The sequence below is a fragment of the Schistocerca cancellata genome, chromosome 1 (assembly GCF_023864275.1).
Source record: "Schistocerca cancellata isolate TAMUIC-IGC-003103 chromosome 1, iqSchCanc2.1, whole genome shotgun sequence".
NCBI lineage: Eukaryota > Metazoa > Arthropoda > Insecta > Orthoptera > Acrididae > Schistocerca > Schistocerca cancellata.
The window spans coordinates 887,981,322-888,005,382 of NC_064626.1; the positions used below are offsets into that span (position 1 = coordinate 887,981,322).

A 24,061-nucleotide genomic window follows, 5' to 3' on the forward strand; every position below is an offset into this window, starting at 1 on the left:
GCAGTAAAGAGACCCGCCTGAATGGGGAACAGTGCCGGCTACTTAAGTTCGCAAAAAGGGTAAAAGATCATATGCACAGAACTACATACCAATATAGCTGACGTCCATCTCTTGCAAAATCCGAAATCAAATTCTAGGCTCTCACATTATGACGCCCTACCCACAAAAAAAAGAAGCAACAATACCTTATAGTGGACGGCGGATATTCAACAGAAACGCAAGCGTCATCAGCTGCGCACCAAAGATGCCCATAACTTTTTGACCATTTCTGGCGATACTGTTCAAAACAGGAAAGTATCTTCGTTGGAAAAAGAATTTTCACTTGGTACAGTGAAGGGAAGCTCTTTTTAAATATAGATAACGTAAGATAATGCCTACCACAAAGGGAAAGACCCAGTAGTATCGGATTACAAGATTGGAATTTGTTGAGGATGTCACATCATATAAGTATTTAAGAGTAGTACAGCGAAGCAATGTGAAATGGGACGATTAAAAATCATTTTAGCATTTGGAGTTTTTATTAAGCAGGCACGAAACGAACACAGAACGAAGTCATATATACCGTGCTAGGATGTGAGAGCTCGGTGCACGAAAATAACAGAACTACCCGGGGAGTTTAAATGGGAATCCTTTGAGGTGAGATGACGTAGTTCTCGTGAAAGAATGTTTGGAGAACCTACATTCGAATAACACTTTGCAACTTTTAGGCTGCTACCACGTGATCACGAGAATAAGATAAGAGTTATGGGTGCACAGAGGCATACACTCAGTAATAATTCCTCCCCCCCCCCCCCCCGCCCCCGGTCAATGTGCGAAATGAAACACGACGGAAAAAAAGATCAATATTGATACGAACTACTCTCTGCCATACACTGGACAGAGGCTTGTGGAGTGTACATGCAGATTCAGTTGCGCTAAGATTACGTAACACTGACTCGAAATAAAACTGCACAGAACTTATCCAATTCTGGAAACGTTTTCACAGTTGCGATTAAGGGCAACCCGTAACTGTAGGACGGTATGACATTTGATATTTTTAGCGGACCAGGATGCATGCATGTCCGAAGGAACATTGGCTCTGAGCACTATGGGACTTGACATCTGTGGCCATCAGTCCCCTAGAACTTAGAACTACTTAAACCTAACTAACCTAAGGACATCACAAACATCCATGCCCGAGACAGGATTCGAACCCGCGACCGTAGCGGTCACGCGATTCCAGACAAGCGCCTAGAGCCGCACGGCCACAACGGCCGGCCGAAGGCATCGTATTTCTTATAGATACAAGCACTACAATACCGTAATTGTCAAATTCAGACTCTGCTTTTAAAAATAAAAGCATAAGGGTCGGTCTGTGGTGACACGTTGATATATCTGTCGCTGGCTAGGAAGCCCCAAAGACAGTCCAAGAATCTTAAGTTAAATTACCTTTAATGAGGGACTTAATTCTAAATACACTTGCTTCCTTAATAAACTATGCGCCTTTCCAGAGAGATACTTTAACATGACGAACTCTGGGGCTGATGAGTCATTGGGAACTACTCTGTCTTCATTCGCGGCGACCCTGAATACACTCACAAAATCAAAACACAAGCTAACATGTCTTTTGACCCTCCGCTATGTGCATATCTTTGGGGAAAAGAAATGTGTGATCCACCGTCATATGAAACTTGAAAAGCATATAGAAAATGGACGTCTGAAGTGTGTTATTTTATGGCTGGGTGCGTCTAACAATGAAAAACTACGCGTTCTGTAGCAACCCCATAGTAATACCACCCAAATGGTCCTAACAGGAAAAGCATTTAAAGATGAGTGAAACGTTTTTGATGGCATTAAAAAACCTGGTTACGTATTTCTATTTCTTCAATACTTATTCTTCTTTCGTGTCTGACGTGGATTACCTGTCATTCCGGAACCTCGTACATCACTGCTGATTCTAGGAATCAGTTTTAGAGAACAGGATAACTTCCATACAACTCTTCCATAAATAGCTCATCTGTACGTACGGCAGAAGCGTGATCCACGAGACACAGCAGAACAACTCCATAAAACCACGGATAAATTAACTGTAAAAACATGTTTAAAGAAGGTAGAGATAACTGCAGCTGGATTACTACTTCATGGGCGATGTCCCACTGTAAGCCGTAAGGGCTATTGCTTCGAGGGTGGTGGGTGGAAATAGGTAAACCATAAATCAATCTTCAACTGACAAAATTGGGGGGGGGGGGGAAGAAAGACAATATTGTATCTCATTATACAGCGATACACAAATGAACGCAAATACGTGTCTAGAAAAAATCCTCTTTAATGTTTACATTACTATAAGAGATAAACTCAGTATAGTTACGACATATAGCGTTTCGATGCCAGTGTCCATTTCAATAAAACACTCCTAATTGTGTGTCCACTGGCGACGTTTCAATTACTATTGCACACATCCATCATCAGGGTACTGTATGACTGCCACCAACCTCAGCATAAAAACATTGCTACTAATGAACTCATGGATATCATATTTTACATTTAGTCTGAAAAAAAAGTGATCTATAATTTTCATCCGCCTGTTCGTGTTCAGGACAACAGGTTGTCATCTAACTTTGGAATATCTCATAATCTCCATTGGTTGATTTGAAACATTCACAGGCAAGCTGGCTTTGAGTTTCTATTAAAAATGGCTTATATTCGGCGTCAAATCTTTTGATTTTGGAGACCCCTCAAGGTTTCCCACGAAGTACTAGAATCTCCCTTGTCTTCGTACAGTTTATTGGTTTTTGCGAGCAACCCTATTCTGATTTGTGACTCAATTCTCAATAATTCTTGTTCCCCGAAAGTCATTTCCTCCCACTCGTGTCAATTTCTCCCGTAGCAGCGTTACATGATATTCATGTAGTTAGTCGCCTGACGTGTGAATACGTTATTGCAATTTTAGAATACAGTCATCTTCAAACGATGAAATCTTTCAACAGGAAACTGACCAGAAATCCAACTGAGCGATGAATGAATTAATCACGACTACCTTTATGTTTATGGTCGGTCTGACTCTAGCAACTGGTTTTCTTTAAGTTTTTTCATGCACGAGGTTATTTCCTGAACATATCCACACATCACATTCCAGCCCAGTATTACAGCAATTCTCCCTGACTGCTAATAGCTGCATTTATACTTTGGGTATGTATCACCAATCCCACAACCGTCTTCCTACCCTCCTGTGAATAGATTCATTTTTCCTGTCAGCAACGCCTCTTTCGTCCTCAATTTATACAGGTTTTTCCTCTTTCATTGTATTTAAATCTGTAATTCTACAGGAAGAAATAGCTAACATGAACTTTAATTTACAAACCACTTTTTTTCTTTAAGTTGTTCACATATGAGATTTCTTTTGTGGACGGTTTTATTCCTTTTTCTAGATTCTTCCATTACTAGAGTTCACACTACTGTGAACAACTTTTGGCTTTTCGAAATTAACTTTATCGCTACACTTACATGAGCAACATAAAATTTTGAACTCTAAGGTTAAATACAGTACTTAAGACTAAATTTTCCTGGTGCTTCTTTTCTCAGCTTTTATTTTTCATTGTGTCGTTTTTTCGGATTATTTCCTCAGTACTTATTAAAAATATTCCGAACAATTGCATTAACTATCCCTAGTTTCTTTCTGAATGTCAAGCTATACAAACAAATTAGACACTGGCTGATTAACATGTTCATTCTGAATACACTGAAAGTAACTTTAGATGGCTCTGCATTATCTTCAAAACATATTGGTAATGGTTCATGACTATGATAATCGTAATGGGCTGGTTTTTGCACTGTCTGTGTATCATACACAATAAAGATACCTGAGGTTAATCTATACGATTATTAGAGTTTAGCAGTTTGATTTCGATGGCGCCAGTTGAGTCAGACCATCTTGGAAAATCATACATGGCATAGAGCTGTATTCAAGACAATATCTACATCCATGCACACTGTGGGTGAAGCACCTATCAGAGTTACAGAACTTGGTGACAAAAGCAGAGGTCTGATTAGTCTCGCGCGATAAAATTTTACAAAGCTTACAGTATTGAACAAATTCACTGCGACTACAAACAAGATTAAACACACATCTCTGTCTGCGGTACATACAGCAAACTTAATCTTTACAACTCATAACTTAAAAGCAGAAAAGTTACAATTATATTTAATATAATTTTATGAATAACGTATCTTAAGCACAAAACTTTCGGGAAATAAAGTACTTCAGATTTACATCTTCCTGTAATAAAGCGTCCTAATTCTAAGTTTCAAAAATCTCTTACAGAACTACGAGTTCTGCAGTACGCCTATCCCGACGAAAATCCTGCTTACTATAAATACGACGACTAACAAGGGTTAGCTGTATCAGCAGTAAGGGTTAACCACTAATACAGAACTAAGGAATGGTTTAAAAACTTGTCACAATATAACGTTTAGCTCTTTACCGGCATAGTTCCAATCTTTGTTAGATCGTTGGGATATATTTTCTCCAAAAAATGGGGCTTGATCTGCAGATGCACAGCGTGCCTGAAAATCAGGCAAACGGAAGAACACAAGATCGATTTACGAAGAGATGATGTACAATTTACACATTCTTAGAGGTGCAAAAAACAAAACACGTTCGTCTTCAACGCTCTTTCGGCACTATTATGACAATAGAGGGGAACAGGAAAATTTCTACTGCTGTCAGGATTTTGACGATGATTAAGCTTAGGTCAAGTTACCGAACGTTGAGGCGAGAAAACACACATTCCCTCCAACTCTCTCTCTCTTACTGGAACAGATTACGAATGAACTGTCGACTCACAATCAAGGACTTTAGTAGCCAATGACGTCGTCGTCCTGCGCGACAGCAGACGACCACAGATGACACTCCTACAACGACTTTGATGAAGCAAATGAAATGATTTGATTGATTTTGAGAGGGGTTATGGGACCAAACGACGAGTTCATCAGTCCTGCAATTTCGAAGCTAGTCACAGAAGAAATAGTGTCCGCAAAAAGCGGACGGATTCAGTCGGGGGAGTCAAATTATAAAATAATGAACATTAAACACACACAGTAAAAGGCATAAAAGGTGGGACCAAATCTAAAAACTGGATGAAAGGGGCGGTCATGGGGGGTCACAGACCGAGAAGACTGGAAAAGAGGTCCCAAACACAACCAACCTGCCCCTGCTCCAAGACTAAAAAGAACCTTATACCTGGAAATAAAAACCACTATCACGTAGGAAACTGAAGATCAGTTCAACCGTCCGTGAATCGTCTGCTAATATTAAATTTAAGGAATCGGGAAGACTATACTTAGCATGAAGGGCTGGAAGAATGGGACATTCCACCAATATGTGGCTCCACAACCACATTGTGGGGGTGGATCGTTACGTAGGAGGAAACAATTGGTGAGCCTGGCATGACCAATGCGTAGACAGCATAAAACAGTGGACTCCTTTCAAGAGGAGCGGAAGGAAGAGCTTCAAACTGCAGTAGACTCCTTGGCTGTACGGCGTTATTACTATCAGCAATAGCGCACCAGATGGCATATCATTTTTGGGCAAAGAGAGATCTGACGTAGATCCGCTTATCCGCAGCTGGAATCACGAAAGGAAATGGGGTAAGTAGTATCTGCTTCTCTAGCCAAACGGGCAGCCAGTTCATTCCCTGGGATGACTACACGACTTGGGATCCAGAGAAAGACAATGGAACAGGCGGCACGGCCAAGGGCAGAGATAAGGTCATGGACAGAAGAGACCAAAGGGTGACAAGAGTAGCATCGGTCGATAGCCTGCAGGCTGCTCACTGAGTCTGAACAAAAGAAAACACTGTGGAGGGCGGCCTGAGAAACAAAAATAAGGGCTCTGTGAATGGCTAGAAGCTCCGCTGTAAACACACTACTTGATCCCGGCAATAAATGGTGTTCCAAGCCAGTAGGAGACGTGAAAGCGTATCCCACTTCACCGACTGTCTTAGAACCATCAGTATAAAAGATGGTGGCACGTGTAAACTCTGAAAGGATGGCACATGCAAGACGCCGGAAAATCAAGGGGACGACAGAGATCTTAGGATCCTGGAATAGATCGGTCCTAACCCGTGGTCTAGGCACCATCCAGAGGGGGGGGGGGGAGGGGGGGGACGGTGTATGGGAGGAAATACACGGCACAGGGTGCATTCCAGTGAGTGGAGATGGAGATCCCGACAGAGGGGAGCGAGCCGCATGCCAACCGGCAATCCCACCCGTGGGCGGATGTCAGGAGGGAGACATCCCTCGTTGGCAATGAGCACAGGGTACACAGGATGGTCAGGGAATTGGCGAATAGCGATTGCGTAAGAAACCAGAAGTTGGCTCCGTCGTATATGTAGTAGGGGAATCCCCGCTTCTGTGAGGAGACTATCAAAGGGACTATAATAGTGCGAGAGGCACCAATAGCCAGACGGCCCTGACAATGGTGAACAGGGTCATGCAGTTTCAAAGAGGAAGGAGCTGCTGACCCATAAACCTGACTATAATAATCTAGTCTGGACAAGACCAGAACACGGTAAAGATGGAGATGAGCGGAAAGGTTTGCACCCCAAGATGTGTGGACCAGGAGGCGGTGAGCATTACACTTCCGCTTTTACTTACGAATCGAACATGCAACGGAAATACTGACGATGAAGCTACTCTGGTTGCTTAGCTTTTTATTGCCTTTGATATGTGCAGTGTAAATCTGGCGACATGCTTTCACTGGCACAAAAAACAATGCAAGTGCTTGACGAAAGATGGGAAATGTTTAGAAAAATGAATTATGTTAAGAGAATATACGCTTACTAAATATATTTCTCTTCACTCAGGTCAGTCGCTTCTGTGACATTAGCCATAGTCGTATTGCTTTTCCATTTCGAAACTTTTTAACTAAAGCAACAATCACCTGTTTTACAGCACCCGTCGGCTGCATGTATGGTGAATCGGCAATAAATAAAATTACTAAATCTAATAATACGACACATCCTGTTGTGCCCTATGGTTGTGTGGTCAGCGTTATGCATTAATGTAACGCATAACAATGCAGATCATCAGTGTCAACGGCCATACAAAAGCCCGCCACCAAATTTTACTCTACGCCGTAACAGTTTGTTACTATATGTGCGCTTCAGCCAGCGTGCATTTTTGGACTGGAAGCACACACTTTCACTATTTTCTATCCCCCTTCCGATATGGAGCTGAAGGAAAAAAAAAACCGCGCTACATACTATTACGGCAATAACATGACCGTCAGCTTAACAAGAAGGTATCTGAACCAGCCCCAAAGAATTTCTTCAATATTCAAGAATGGTAATTCGTATTCATCTGTTACAGGACGACCACAAAATAAATGAATGAATGAACCACTCGGCAGCGCAAATGTCGTCTACGACAGCGCCTGGTGAAATCCGAATCATTATGCAAGCAGTACCAATGACAACCCTTATTAAACACTACTGGCCACTTTTTCTTCGGTAATAGGCCTATCCGTCCATAACTTTAAAAGACTACACTATTGCTGTAACAATATGTTGTTGATACTATAAGACGAAGGTGCCCGGATTTATACGGACACAAACACTTGCCAGAAGTACATTAAATGTATTCGCAATTGCGTGCATGTCCAAAGGAACTTTGTATTGTAATCAGAATAACACAGGCACTGTACTTACTGGAAGGGTTTTCCTGTTCCATGCCCCTTCATCGCCTCTAGGCCGGTTTTCGCCGAACACATTTGATGAATATTTGTTTCTGGGCTAGTGACGCGCATGTAGGAGGGCTCTTCAAAAAATTTCTGAACATTCGTAATTTCGCGCCAATTGTGTGTTGGATCGATGTGTCAGACAGTATGCGAATTCCGAGATGGCAGAGTTAGAGGAGCAACGCGTCTGCATTAAATTTTATGTGAAACTCAAGAAAACCTTCGCGCGCGCGCGCGCGCACACACACACACACACACACACACACACACACACACACACACACACACACACACACACCAAATGATGGACACCTACGTGATTGTTTTTGTTTTGCTTTATGGTGCAAAAAACAGCTGGGGTCATACGCGCCGACGTCGAAACAGCCTACGTGATGAGTGCTTAAGCCGGACTCGGTGTTACGAACGCTTCATACGGTTTAAAAATGGCCGAACGGAACTTAACCCTCCGTTACATGTACCGTGGACTGTGAGCCCGCGGTTTTAACTTTCGGTCAACAATGAATTAAGAAGTTAAGATTTCCGTTAGTGACTTTTGCTACCTGCCCCTCTTTCCTTAACTAATCACTGTCAGCAACTGCCGTCACTGTCTGAAGCAGCAAACTGATGAGGTGCGGATTGTCAGTCCGCGCGGGTGCATTTTTGGGAGTCTGTTCTGTCGTCAGTTTTTCTATGTATTTTTTCTGGTAATATTACAAAATATAAATAATGACATTTGTAAAAGTTGTGTATTTATTTTTTTTCTTTGAAAATTTAGTTGCCCTACTTGTGAATCAGTTTATGAACATTTTCAACGACGAACAATGATTCCTCGAAGAAGTTTTATTCCTTGTGTTCAGAAGGTTGATGGATGACGAGCAGCTGTCGAAATGGATGGACGAAGAGCTTGTTATGATTGTAGTGATGCAAAGTCAAACTTCGAATGTGATCACGATTCTGAAAGCAAGCATTTTCTGGACGAAAATGACAGTATCGTTAAATTTGTCTTTTATGTTCGGAAAGACAGCCATTTATAATTTTTTCCTCACTTCTGAATATTGCTGGATTCAATGGATACGTAATTTAAAAGAGCAATTCAAACTCAACCATTCCCACAAAAAAACTAATGTTCTTGCGTGGTAATTTGTCAACGCAAGTAAAGCAAATACTCAAAAAAGCATCAAGAACCTTATCACGTAAATTTTGGGATTACCAAAATGAGAATTCACTTCAAGAGCTCCACAAGTATCTATTTGAGGAAGATGCAACTTCCGTAATAGGAAGAAAAACAGGCCAACAAGATTTTGTTGCAGGCTGTGCCAAAAATGTGTGTGTCTGGAACATGTCGCAGCATACCTGTGCAGTGAACGCAATGAAAATAGAAACCACGGTGAACGATTTGCCTGAAATAGCCTGTATGCCATAAATTACTATTTTTCTGGAAATAATCGTTGCTTAATATTCATTCATAAAACCGAATGAACGGTAATTTCGGTGGTAGCAGCAAGGTTAAGGGTAAATTACAGCTCATTTTTTTCCAGTACTGATGCTCAAATCATAAATGTTTACGAATTCAATGCTTTATTTATAGTGTCCATGTTCAAACATATTATATTTCCCTACAAAACTAATAACATTATTCGTCAAACTGGTAGTAAATGAAATGCAGACTCGCAGTCCGCGTGCGTGTAATGGTGTTAAAATGATCCCGTGTGTAACGGACAGTTAAAGATGACCGTCGTTCAGGCCGCCCTTCGACGTCTGCCGACGACTATCATGTCCGGAACGTCAACGAAACTGTCCGTGCCTATCGAAGACTCACTGTCCGAGAGATTGCAGAAGAATGTAACATTTCAGTTGGATCATATCATGAAATCGTGACAGCATCTTGCAATGCATCGCGTTGCCGTCAAGTTCGCCCCCACGGCTCATCCGTAAAGACCAGAAAAGACCTTCGCCTCGCAATCTGAAGAGCTTTTGGAGCCCGCAATCTTCACAATGGGCCGGGAAGGGTTCTCCAAGACAAATGTCAAAGCAATGGTGGTGGTTTTCTTTGACTTCGAAGGATTAGTTCATCATGAATTAGTTGCCCGGGGACAAACGTTAATGGATGGTACTATCGGGACGTGTTGCGACGTCTGCGAGAAAATGTGAGAAGAAAACGGCTTGAAATGTGGCGAGACAATTCATGACTCTTCCATCACGACTAACGCACCTGCACATTCATCCCTTTTGGTGCAAGACTACTGCACAAAAAACGAAATCGCTGTCCTGGCTCATCCTCCGTACTCTCCAAACCTGGCCCCTGCAGACCTTTTTTTGCAACGATAGACGAGATAAAAGATAATTCGCAGACGGCTCTTCGCGCGATCCACTAAAGCGGCGTCCTACGTGAGAACTGTTGCGAAAGCTCTGCGGTGCGGCGACCGCGCGAAAATATCAAACAATGGCCAGCGGTCAAATTGTCCTACGTGAGCGCGCACGTGCGGGGCAGTGTGCGACGCGAGTTGTGGCGAAGCGGACGCGATCAAATTGATTTCCGTGCCAAGTGGACGCAGTTTGCGGTGTGTTTTTCATCTTAACATGGCTTGCACAGCTGCTCGTGATGACACTTTGTTATCTCTTTAGTAAATTGCCTTAAGGTGTATTTGGTATATGTCAGTATACATCTTCGAAAAACGCCACCTCTAGCTCATTTATTGATTCAAGATCACGGATGATGTGTAATAAAGTTATAGCTTTAACAACATGTAGTCCCTTTTCCACACTAGTTCCGATATATGTATGCAAAATTCTAAATTTAAACGTTACAGAACCAAATGTCTATATAGATGTTATAGAACCAAATGTCCCTCATGAACCATGGATCTTGCCGTTGGTGGGGAGGCTTGCGTGCCTCAGCGATACAGATAGCCGTACCGTATGTGCAACCACAATGGAGGGATATCTGTTGAGAGGCCAGACAGACGTGTGGTTCCTGAAGAGGGGCAGCAGCCTTTTCAGTAATTGCAGGGACAACAGTCTGTATGATTGACTGATCTCGCCTTGTAACATTAACCAAAACAGCCTTGCTGTGCTGGTACTGCGAACGGCTGAAAGCAAGGGGAAACTACAGCCGTAATTTTCCCCGAAGGCATGCACCTTTACTGTATGGTTAAATGATGATGGCGTCCTCTTGGGTAAAATATTCCGGAGGTAAAATAGTGCCCCATTCGGATCTCCGCGTGGGTACTACTCAGGAGGGCGTCGTTATCAGGAGAAAGAAAACTGGCGTTCTACGTATCGGATGATGATGATGATGATGATGATGATGAGTTGGGTTGAGGAAACGCTCGACATCACGGTCATCAGCGCCCTGACGAAAAATTAACAGGAAATCTCATAGGTGGGGACGAAGGCTGTCCCCACAAGCAGAGAAGTTTATAACGTACTAAAGTCCGCCGCCCTTCCCCACCAGTTTTGGGATGAGGCCTGATAGTTCACAAAATTTCACCACTCTATTAACACTGGTATCGGTATCTGCGAGGACGCTGGGCAGATCTCCAGTGAGACCAAGGGCTGCTCTATTATCAGTATACAGGACACACGAAGCCACAATATGCTGAACGCCACAAACTTCACAGAAAGATGGATCCTCCCCCCGGAGGAGAAAGGTATGTGTGAAAGGGCTATGACCGTCTACGTATCGGAGTGTGGAATGTCAGATCCCTTAATCGGGCAGGTAGGTTAGAAAATTTAAAATGGGAAATGGATACGTGAAAGATATAGAGGGAATTAATGAAGATCGGTGGCAGGAGGAACAAGACTTGTGGTCAGGTGAATACATGTTTATAAATACAAAATCAAATAGGGGTAATGCAAGAGTAGGTTTAATAATGAATAAAAAAAAAAGGAATGCGGGTAAGCTAGTACGAACAGCATAGTGAACACATTATAGTAGCCAAGACAGGCACGAAGCCCACGCCTACCACAGTAATACAAGTTTATACGCCAACTAGCTCAGTAGATGAAGAGATTGAAGAAATGTATGATGAGATAAATGAAATTATTCAGATACTGAAGGGAGATGAAAATTTAATAGTCATGGGGGACTGGAATTTGGTAGTAGGAAAAGGAAAAGTAGTGGGTGAATATGGAATAGGGGTAAGAAATGAAAGAGGAAGCCTCCTGGTAGAATTTTGGGACAGAGCTTCATTTAATCATAGCTAACACTTGGTTTAGGAATCATGAAAGACGGCTGTATAAGTGGAAGAGGCCCGGAGACACCAGAAGGTTTCAGATAGATTATATAATGGTAAGACAGAGCTTTACCAACCAGGTTTTAAATTTTAAGGTATTTCCAGGGGCAGATGTAGACTCTGATGACAATCTTTTGGTTATGAACTGTAGATTAAAACTGAAGAAACTGCAAAAACGTGGGAATTTAAGGAGATGGGACCAGGATAAACTGAAAGAACCAGAGGTTGTACAGAGTTTCAGGGAGAGCATAAGGGAACAATTGGCAAGAATGGGGGAAAGAAATACAGTAGAAGAAGAATGGGTAGCTTTGAGAGATGAAATACTGAAGGCAGCAGAGGATCAAGTATGTAAAAAGACGAGGGCTAGCAGATATCCTTGGGTGGTTGTTGTGGTCTTCAGTCCTGAGAATGGTTTGATGCAACTCTCCATGCTACTCTATCCTGTGCAAGCTGCTTCATCTCACAGTACCTACTGCAACCTACATCCTTCTGAATCTGCTTAGTGTATTCATCTCTTCGTCTCCCTCTACAATTTTTACCCTCCACGCTGCCCTCCAATACTAAATTGGTGATCCCTTGATGCCTCAGAACATGTCCTACCAACAAATCCCTTCTTCTGTTCAAGTTGTGCCACAAACTTCTCTTCTCCCCAACCCTATTCAATACTTCCTCATTAGCATCCTTGGGTAACAGAAGAAATATTGAATTTAACTGATGAAAGGAGAAAATATAAAAATGCAGTACATGAAGCAGGCAAAAAGGAATACAAATGTCTCAAAAATGAGATCGACAGGAAGTGCAAAATGGCTTGAGTGCAAATGTAAGGATATAGAGGCGTATCTCACTAGGGGTAAGATAGATACTGCCTACAGGAAAATTTGGAGAAAAGAGAGCCACTTGTATGAATATCAAGAGCTCAGATGGAAACCCAGTTCTAAGCAAAGAAGGGAAAGCAGAAAGGTGGAAGGAGTATATAGAGGGTCTAAACAAGAGCGATGTACTTGAGGACAATATTATGGAAATGGACGAGGATGTAGATGAAGATGAAATGGGAGATACGATACTGCGTGAAGAGTTTGACAGAGCACTGAAAGATCTGAGTTGAAACAAGGCCCTGGGAGTAGACAACATTCCATTAGAACTACTGATAGCTTTGGGAGAGCCAGTCCTGGCAAAACTCTACCATCTGGTGAGCAAGATGTATGAGACAGGCGAAACTCCCTCAGACTTCAAGAAGAATATAATCATTCCAATTCCAAAGAAAGCAGATATTGACAGATGTGATAATTTCCGAACTACGTGTTAAAATACTAACACGAATTCTTTACAGACGAATGTGAAACCAGGTAGAAGCCGATCTCGGGGAAGATCAGTTTGGATTCCATAGAAATGTTTGAACACCTGAGGTAATACTGACCATACGACTTACTTAGAAGATAGATTAAGGAATGGCAAACCTACGTTTCTAGAATTTGTAGACGTAGAGAAAGCTTTTGACAATGTTGACTGGAATACTCTATTTCGAATTCTGAAGGTGGTAGGGGTCAAATACAGGGAGCGAAAGGCTATTTACAATCTGTACAGAAACCATACAGCAGTTTAAGAGTCGAGGGTCATGAAAGAGAAGCATTGGTTGCAAAGAGAGTCAGTCAGGGTTGTAACCTATCCCCAACGTTATTCATTCTGTGTATTGAGCAAGCAGTAAGGAAACAAAAGAAAAATTTGGAGAAGGAATTAAAATCCATGGAGAAGAAATAAAAACTTTTGAGGTTTGCCAATGACATTGTAATTCTGTCATAGACAGCGAAGGACCTGGAAGAGCAGCTGAACAGAATGGACAGCGTCTTGAAAGGAGGATATAAGATGATCATCAACAAAAGCAAAATGAGGATAATGAAATGTAGTCGAATTAAATCGGGTGGTGCTGAGGGAATTAGATTAGGAAATGAGACACAAAGTAGTGGATTAGTTTTACTATTTGGAGAGCAAAATAACTGGCGATGGTCGAAGTACAAAGGATATAAAATGTAGACTGGTAATGGCAAGGAAAGAGTTTCTGAAGAAGAGAAATTTGTTAATATCGAGTATAGATTTAAGTGTCAGGAAGTCTTTTCTGAAAGTATTTATTTGGAGTGTAGCCATATATGGAAGTGAAATGTGGGCAATTAACAGTTTAGAGAAGAAGAGAATAGAAGCTTTCTAAATGTGGTGCTACAGAAGAACGCTGGAGATTAGATGGGTAGATCATGTAACGAATCAGGAGGTACTGAACAGAACTGGGGAGAAGAGGAATTTGTGGCACAACTTAAGTCGAAGAAGGGATAGGTTGGTAGGAGATGTTCTGAGGCATCAAGGGATCACCAATTATTATTGGAGGGCAGCGTGAAGGGTAAAAATCGTAGAGGGAGACCAAGAGGTCAATACACTAAGCAGATATAGAAGGATGTAGGTTGCAGTAGGTACTGGGAGATGATGAAGCTTGCATAGGATAGAGTAGCATTGAGAGCTGCACCAAACCAGTCTATGGACTGAAGACCACCACAACAAGAACCAAATGAACATTCTACCACTATTCCTGCCCGAGATAACAGATAGTAAAGAGGTATCTAACTGTTACCTGCAGTTGTTCTTTCTGGAAAGGGCCTCATTAAACGTTCCGTTAGTGGAAATGCCGCATCACCTAGAAAAACATATGGACACTTGATACTGGCAAAAATTCTTCTTCTGGTAGTTTTAGTCTTCCCTTTTCTACTGAATGTCGGAAGGGGCATTCATCAAGCACACCTGCGTCATTGTCTTTGCCGTGGGAGCCTACATTCGCCATGAAAAACCTATAATTTGTGTCGGTGACGGCTAATAATCATATGGAAAAGGATTTGTAGCAGTAATACGTGGAACCAGATTTACTGGGTTTTTTAATACGAATGTGTTTCACATCTATACTTCCAACATATTTAGGGAATTGCCATCTGTCCCAAAAAAATTGCTATTTTTTTAAAGTCATGTTCTGTTGCCTCTGGCATGTGCTTCATTATGAGTGTTGTCATATAGCTTTACAAAACTCTGCAACGAATGTGGAAACAGCCGTTTTAGAAATTCTGAATGAAAAAATGAGTTGGAGGAATGGTATGTCCGTGGCTAAGTACCTGATAAAAATCTGTTGATTTCTTATGTTTTTTTTTTTAATTTATTTAAAAATGTGGTAGGTTCTAAATTGGACTATAGTATGTTTTCCTTTTTGTGTATGTAACGCGATATACGGAATATCAACAAATAATATAATTATTTATATAACCTGCCCCTTTCACAACTGCTGACAACACAATGGTGTGCTTGTCTTTGTTGACACGCTAACAAGCTCGCAATTGTAGTCACTGTAGTATTCAGAGTGATATCCTGTCATTATGTGCCTTTAACATCTTTTGAAATAGATCGTCAACACGCAATCAGTTGTTATGATATAGAGCGATTCAGTGGAAAAGCAATTATAAATCACGTAGGTCAAATTTGCCAGAAGAGCACGGTTAACTGTTGAGGCTGGCGTATCTGATCAGTTATGTCGTTAAACAATTGCATTAATGTCCTACGCTTCTATGTACAAGGATGAGTCAGTAGTATGGAGAGTTTGATACTAAATTTGCCTCATGTTCACTCAGCTCATATAGCGTTAGAAAGTTCCGTTTTCACTGAGCGCGGATATACCTCTTGCCATTAATTCTAAACAATCACGTCAACAATTCGTAGAGTTCCCCACAGAAACGACAATTGTTAGAGAGACAGTTTAACAACTTTTTAGTACCGTTATGCGTTCTTTTTAAATTTTTACTTCAGGTGAAGTCGCAAATAAAAAACTGAAAAATACAAGGGACACGTTTGCAAAAGAATTGAAAAAATATCTAAGCCTCGTTCTGGGGCTGGCGCCGACAGTGGACCGATATGAAGAGGCACTTGGCCAAATTTTGAGTCCATGCTATTTTTAAATGATATTTTGACAACGATAAACAAAAGGGAACATTCAGCCAGAACACTCAGCAGCGAGCACGTCTTCGGAATTTTTGGACTCTACATGTGTTATTACATTAGAAGATGAAATGGATGTGAGGGACACAGAAAATGCCTTTGACAGTGCTATTGTCAGTATCAGTTATGAGACTCCCAATGACAGTAGTGTTGACAACCTGAACTTCAGGCTCCTGTAGTTGAACAGACAGAGCAGGCCATGCTGATGATTTCCCAAGCAACAGAAACTACCCACAATGATAGCATCCCTTTAGGCTCGATAAATCCACCGGTTGCAACAGAAATAAACATAAGGAAAAGATGGGCTATACGCATTTCGCCAATCAGAGAGGCAGAAAAATATTGCGTCAGGATCAAGAAGATAACAATGATTGTGACCTATTGAAACTTCCTGGCAGATTAAAACTGTGTGCCCGACCGAGACTCGAACTCGGGACCTTTGCCTTTCGCGGGCAAGTGCTCTACCATCTGAGCTACCGAAGCACGACTCAGGGCCGGTACTCACAGCTTTACTTCTGCCAGTACCTCGTCTCCTACCTTCCAACCTTTCAACTAAAATAGGTCACTACAAGTTAGTTGAATTTGATGGCAGAACAGGTTTTATAGCGTCGACGATATAATCAAACGTTTTGGGTAACATTCGAGCATACTCCTTGAATAGCAAAAGGTCGACATTTCAGTTCTTCATACAAACGGTGAAATTCTCCATGAATATGCTATTCCCAATATAGTTTCATTTCTTTGTTTTAGACAAGATTTCTTCAGTATTTGATACTCGAGATATGAGTTTTCCATTAAAAATGTCTTTCTTCTGTCCATAATGAATGCAGTGTACTGAAAAGACAAGTGTGCTGACACCAGAATAACGCGTCTGCTCCCTCAACTATTCACGACTGAACTGCAGGCTACTTGCAGGTGGCGCGCTCAGGCGCCTGCGCCCTCGAATAAAAATACTTCAGCATCTTTCTCCATTCTGTGATGAAATATGGCTTGTTTCGCCTTTAAAAACAAATTCCAATATGTCGGTTACATTTTATACGCAGGAACGTATCACCTAAAATTAACCAAACGTAATGTAGCCAGCGACCACATTTTTCACTGTAAACACTCTAAATTTGATACGATAGCTCACTTAGAAATTGATTATCACAATGACTATGACAAAAAAAATTGACACTTCATCAAGCTGCAATATGATACTGTAAGATAAGGAAAAATCAGTTCTTTGCAACAATTGGTTTTCTTATAATCGAATGAGAAGTATTAAATAGTGAAGAAAACTTCCAAAACCGAAATAAGCGGTTTTTAATTTTTTGAAGGAAAAGGAGAAAATCTACCGAAGAACTAACTATAGGAGTTAATGTAGCTTTGCTTCATTAACATACGTATTTTTTACTCCAAGAAAAACGCAAAACACTTTTTCTCATGAACTGTTAATCATCCGCCTCGCAGCTGACAACTCACGTAGCTTCACAATGCTCCGCTCGCCTGTTCACAAGGACCGGCAGCACGCCGCGTTCGCGTTTACCGCTCACGTAGGACGTGGTGTAAGAGGCTACCAAGACTGCTTCCGGAAACAGCGTTGGGAGTGGTGTATCAGTTGTGAAGGAGAATATTTCGAAGGAGACCATGCACAATAAGTAAACGGTTAAGTGTAGAAAAATTTTGTTGACAAAGGTCCGGAATTTTTTTTGGATAGACATCGTGTCTTACTCATCCAAACTCTTTTGATATTTTATTATACCTCAACCTATCACGCGCTAGCTACAGTGCCACACATATAATGTAAATTAACGAAAAAGGAGAGACGGTGCGTATTTATGGCTTCTGCGATGGTAGTGCTAGTGCTTGTGCTGCTGCTGCTGCTGCTGCCGCCGCCGCCGTCAAAGAATGCCGTCGGTGCTTTTATAAACATCGAAACCCTGATCGTGGAGTATATTAGGGTTTTGAGCACATTGCGTGAAACATAAAATGGCTGTGAGCACTATGCGACTTCTGAGGTCAACAGTCGCCTAGAACATAGAACTAATTAAACCTAACGAACCTAAGGACATCACACACATCCATGCCCGAGGCAGTATTCGAACCTGCTACCGTAGCGGTCGCTCGGTTCCATACTGTAGCGACTAGAAACGCACGGCCACTCCGGCCGACCGTGAAACATATTCTTCCCATTTTTGTTTTAACATGTATTTGAATCACCTGTGCAGAAACAGCAACCCGTTGTAGAAGTGGTGCACCGTTAGTTCTACTGTTAGCACATGGCGACTTTCTGCGCGTATTAATGTCACACGTACACGTGTAAGGCGAACATTACATGCGGAAAACTTAACCATTTCACACACAGCGGGTCCACAATCTTCAAATTGGCGACAATGCCACACGACTTGAATTTTTTCACTGGTTAAATGACAATCGTCGTTTGTTTCGCATGGAACAGAATCAACAATACACGTAATAATTAACGACAGTCACAGTAAAACCCACACAATCTACATTAAATGTATTCTATCTTTGAAACCATTCGGGATACTGCGTATGTCCACACGAAGCCTTTTGCTTCTAATGAGCTTCGTGTCATATCCCTGAATATTGACCTCCCTCCTGGGACACATTGCAGACTGTGAAAGTACTTTAGTTACCGCAAATGAACATAACATACAGTGGTTTGCTAAATCGGATTACCTTTCATTGTATCAAGTATCTCAAGAACTGACAACTGTGTGAAATATACAGTGCCTGATGACAATGCGACTACAACTTCGTTGCTGAGTTTTGAGCCAAAAATCTTCTCCATTTTCTGATAACTAATATTGCTGCAAAGCCCTGAACCTGCGCCTGAGCTATAACGGTAGTTCTCTTTATCTTCCACACAAAATTAAGAAAGTAATTCTCTTATTTTATCTTCAACATAAGATTAAGAACTTCACGGAAATTAGGGGTGAGTTGGAAATTTCTTTAAGGTTGGTCTGTGTTGTATACTTACAGCTCCTCCCGCTGCCGTTGAGACAACACCATTTTCATGATCCGTAGAGTTTGGGAGCGAGAGCCGGCGAGAAGGCGTTCAATGCGCTTACCACATCATGTGGACGATCTGCAAAAGAGACGACGTACAAACCATCAGAGCACCATTATACATCACCAGAACGGCAAACATTTTGACAGGGTGCTTTTGGAGCACACTCGAATCTCTGTTAAGAAACGAGCCCACTTTCAAATAAATTGTGAAATCTACAAGACTACAACAGTACAAGTCAATTACTATCTTACTTCTGTTTCATCGAACATGTATTTGCTCATCGGGCAATGTGTCAGAGAAATTATACTAAGAGACAAACTTCAACTGAAATCTACACGGATATAATGCAAACGCGCTCGCCCAAGGTCACAGCTCGTAATTTCTTCTGGCCGTGGAGGAGTCTTTATATAGCCAGTCCAGGCGCTGTTTCTGCAACTTTGTAAGAAATATCTTCGACAAATGTGCCGTACTGGGCATATTCCATAAAATATTTTACTGGCCTACATCTCGTTTCCTCGCTAAATCGTAAATTTCGTTTGCTGTCAATGAACGCTTTGTAACTTAAATCGGCAGTAAAAATCCTAGAGTGTGTATCATTAACCTCTGACAAAGGGCAAGCGGTTTTAGGCAGAGCTGAAGTCCCGCCGACATTAGTGTGATCATTTCACGACGCACAGTTATCTTCAAGGACGGTATAATTTGTTACCGAAAGGCGCACAGTTCGTTTCTAATAGGAAAAACAAAGTACACGAACCTAAATTTTGGTATCATTTAAAAAATTGAGAACTACACTAACAAAATGACTTTGATATGAAAAGAATCATCAAAGTAAATTTGAGGCTAACGCTTTAACAACGCACTTTCTTGATTTCACCCGACAATAATTCGAAAACGTAATTTTGTGCAATGTAAAGCAACAAGAGACATATGGATTAATCTGAAGAATCGCGGATGTTTATTGTATATTGACCATAATACCATATTATATGTGGTCTGCTTCAGTGATTGAAGAGTATCCTTTGGTGTTTGTTTTGTTTTTGTTTCACAATAACATAGCAAAATGGTTTAAATGGCTCTGAGCACTATGGGACTTAACATCTAAGGTCATCAGTCCCTAGAACTTAGAACTACTTAAACCTAACTAACCTAAGGACATCACACACATCTATGCCCGAGGCAGGATTCGAACCTGCGACCGTAGCAGTCGCGCGGTTCCGGACTGAAGCGCCTAGAACCGCATTACATAACAGGAACTGGACTTGTTTCTGACAAGAATATGGGGAAGGAGGCGTATTGTAGCGAGACGAACGATGTCTTACTAACAGTTTATTGCTGTAACGGAAGAGTCTTTCCCAAATCGTCAGTAAATTAACGAATTAAATACTGACTGTAGAATATTATCTGGGTCAATCCATACCTAGTGCTCAGCACTGGTTGTCTCATCAACTGAGAAAATTTTTTACATTTGCTGGATGAATTCCGTAATGTTTAGTGGACACAAAAATATTTCGAAATTTTTTACAGTTTATCATCAAAAAACGCCAGCCATTTTTGTTCCAGGCCGCAAGTTTTTTGCATTTGCTATAGCATCTGCGTTTTTTGAAAATATTTCAGCAATGGGCTGCCCTACCTTTCAAATGAAAAACAATTAGTTCAGCACACACTGGCATATCAATTAAAACCATTGTCACCTAGTTGAATGTATTTCGTAAAATATTTTTAATAGCTGAAAGTTATTGGTAGCAAATTAAAAGTGTGTGTGTGTGTGTGTGTGTGTGTGTGTGTGTGTGTGTGTGTGTGTGTGTGTGTGTGTGAGGTTTACGGGCGCTAAACAGCGTGGTCATCAGCGCCCAAGCAAATTAAAAGACCTAAATATTTGAACAGTAGCAGTTTTTCAAAGTGTCAATTTCTCAGCCTTAATATTTTCTGTGCTATGACATTGCTACTTTTGATAGTATTTCAACGGTGAGAAGTTTACACTAGAAAAGACTACTAAAAAACAGATTTTTGAACTTTCACTTTTTGGCCTGCAGTACCTTTTTGTTAGGGGAACAGAACAAAATTTGAAAATTAAACACTTAATAAACCTTTATGATATCAAACTTTAGTATACATTTCAACTTTGGGGTTCAATGAGAAGTCATGAAAAAAATTACAAATGAGTCAAAAATAGGTTTATTTAACAACTGCAATATTTAGGCAAATGGAATGAAGTACACCAATTACATAATATAAACAGATCTACGATTATTTGATATTTTTTACTGAAAATGAGCCAACTGATTACTTTATCTTATTATTTATTTTAACTAAGTTGTTCACTGAACATCTAAGAAATTTCTTCAGTTTGGGCGTTAGGTTAAAATTTCGGCCAGTCAAGTTGTAATTTCCAGGGGAGCCAGCTTCTTCAGTACATTTGTAACTAACATTCGAACGTGATACTTCTCAACTCTTGGTATGTGGTAAAATGTAACATCCACGTCTTGGTTTTGATAATCTATATTACCAACTTCGTCAAACCACAACAGTTCATCGAACACACAATCCACTATGTCTGTTCTGAAGTGTCAGTGGTACACATTTTCCACACTGATGAACACTATCCGGGGATGTTGATGTGAACTTACACTTAGCAAGTTATGTGACTGGGCTGTATAAGTGCCTTTAATCTTCTGACATGATTACACCCCCCCCCCCACCTCACCCCACCACCCGACATTAGCGTAGAGTTATTGTACTTCCCCACATTTTGCAAAAACATAGGTAATTTCTTTTACCTGTTCTTCATGGAATTTAAACATTTCTTGAGGTGTCAAGATCTGGTTCTCATAGGTCTGCTGCCCACCAGATTTTGAGCTTTGTTGCACGCACAGCACCGTCACACACGTGCCATTCTACATCACGTCCAAAATCTTTGTTAAAGGGGATATTAATTTTTTTTATACCGGCTTGCATCACCATCAGAGAAGAAAATCAGTTTGTTTATGTAAGGGTGGTGCTGTTATACATTGCGTTAACTGCAGTTGAAAAACGTGCATTGCTGTGGTGTTGTGTTCAAGGAGGTGATTTATGACAAAAAAACTGACACTTCATTTGCTTTTCCTAACAGAACACAAGCGGATAAACTGTGGCCTGTTTGTTTACCCTGTGGTTCCCTTGTACTTCGTCTTGAACAACAAAGGAAGTTTTCAGGAAAGTCGGCAAGAACTAAGCATTAATCACCAACAGCCAGGTTTTGCTTTTTGTCTTTCATAAATTTGTCTTGAGCTTTGGCAATAAACGCATTTTCAGATTTTCAAGGTCCGCTATCAACTATTATAAAAAAATTCATCTCGTGGTTTTATGATGGTTACCAATTCTTTTGTCACCCACTGTTTGTATTCTATATTGTCAGGCATAAAACGCCTAAAACCCAACAACCTTTTTGAGTGTCGTTTCGTCTATCAAACACGATGCATTTTTCTTTTTAATGCAGGTAAAATTCCCTGTTCGTTTACTAAATGCCTTTTTAACTAAACATTCTGACACGTTAAAGTTGTTACTAACTTTCGGTCGACTCCAAGAACATGGCTGTAAAATGATAAAATTAAGATTATCCTCTTTGTTTGTAATATGGCACTGAGTTTTTAGCTTTTCTATCACATCATATTCGGTTGATGAATTTTTAGAACTACCATCTGCTTTAGTAAGAATTTCATTTTGAAATGAAACTTCCAAATTCTTTTTTACCTTCGTTAAACTTTCTCATCTTTGTATTCATGGCAAAAGGCCTTTTTTTTCTGCGCTTAGTTTTTATCATTTACCTAGCAGGGAATACATATAGAATTTCCCAACCTGAATCTACTTTTTTATAATTTCTAGGAAGTCACAAAACATTTTGTTATAGACACCTTGTTCCTTAAAAGGTGTCGAACACCAAAAAGATTATGAAATTTTTACGTATTTCATTTCTGGGCACTTGAACGTTGATTTAAGCTCTGAGTCAACTCTTACGCAAAACAACACTTTCTCTTCACCATGTGAGGGTCCAATTTTGTAATATATTTCACGAAAAATGACATGAAATGGGTATCACATGTAGAACAGATTGTATCTTTGACACCAATGAACCAAAGATGTTGCCTGAGTGGCAGAATCTATTGTAAGTAGCGGCGCGCGGAGCGTGGTAGCGGTTGCCGTTGCACTATGTAAAAGGTTGACAGGTCCTTAACCTATTGTTCTGCTAAAAGGATCCTTCCTTTTTATTGACAGGCACTTACCCTATTGTTCCTCGCCCACTCTCCCCCCACCCCCCTGCGGCTACAGGTACACTTTCAGGTCTGAGTTATTGGAATAGCTCCTCTCACTCTTATTAATTTGATTGACTACTTAATTAAACTGATCGATTAAGTAACCTCTAACCCACTGTTAAATCTCCCCCAGAAAATGGCTGGATGTTTAAGTTCCATCAGGACAATGCAACATACCACGGCTACCTCCATTGGCGGGAAAAAAGGGCACTTGGGGTAACTCCACTAACCTAAGTTATCCGACCACCACCTCTTCCTAGGAATTGGCTGGAAAAGGACTCAGCCTGTGCTTACTGGATAGGCTGGACCAAATACTTAACCTATTGTTCTGTTAAGTGGTTTTCCATGTCACCCCCATTTCCTTAAACTAGTACCGCCTTTGATACCAAATTAAGTAATCAGTTATGTCCTCCCACCACTTTTTCATACACTTTTCGAATTTCACATTATTTTGAACACCATTTCTTGCGCATTCGTCACCCACCCCCTTACACCATCGTACTTACACTACTGTACTGTGTTTTACATAAAAATTATGCAAATTAACCTAGTGTTCTACACTTAACCTGCTGTTCTCCATGTCACCCACTCACCCCCCCCCCCCCCCAACTATTGTACCGCTAATACCATGTTGATATATAAAAAAATTATGCAAATTAATTAAATCGATATTTTTCACATGCATGGGGTGGCATTTTTTTAATTCGCAGCATCCTATTGCTCGGCGAAAGCGATGGAATACAGTTTACACAAAAGATCACTAATAAAAAACACACACCCCCTA

The 24,061-nt window shown here is 40.9% G+C and overlaps 1 protein-coding gene across 1 annotated transcript in view; it reads right to left on the reverse strand.

Moving 5' to 3' along the window:
- Positions 1-24,061, reverse strand: part of LOC126190730 (lissencephaly-1 homolog) — a 173,499-nt gene that overhangs the window by 78,703 nt on the left and 70,735 nt on the right. The window contains exon 2 of the mRNA XM_049931221.1: positions 18,956-19,063. Coding sequence (XP_049787178.1) covers positions 18,956-18,993 — 38 coding nt within the window. The 5' untranslated portion in view covers positions 18,994-19,063. The remainder of the gene's footprint in view (positions 1-18,955; positions 19,064-24,061) is intronic.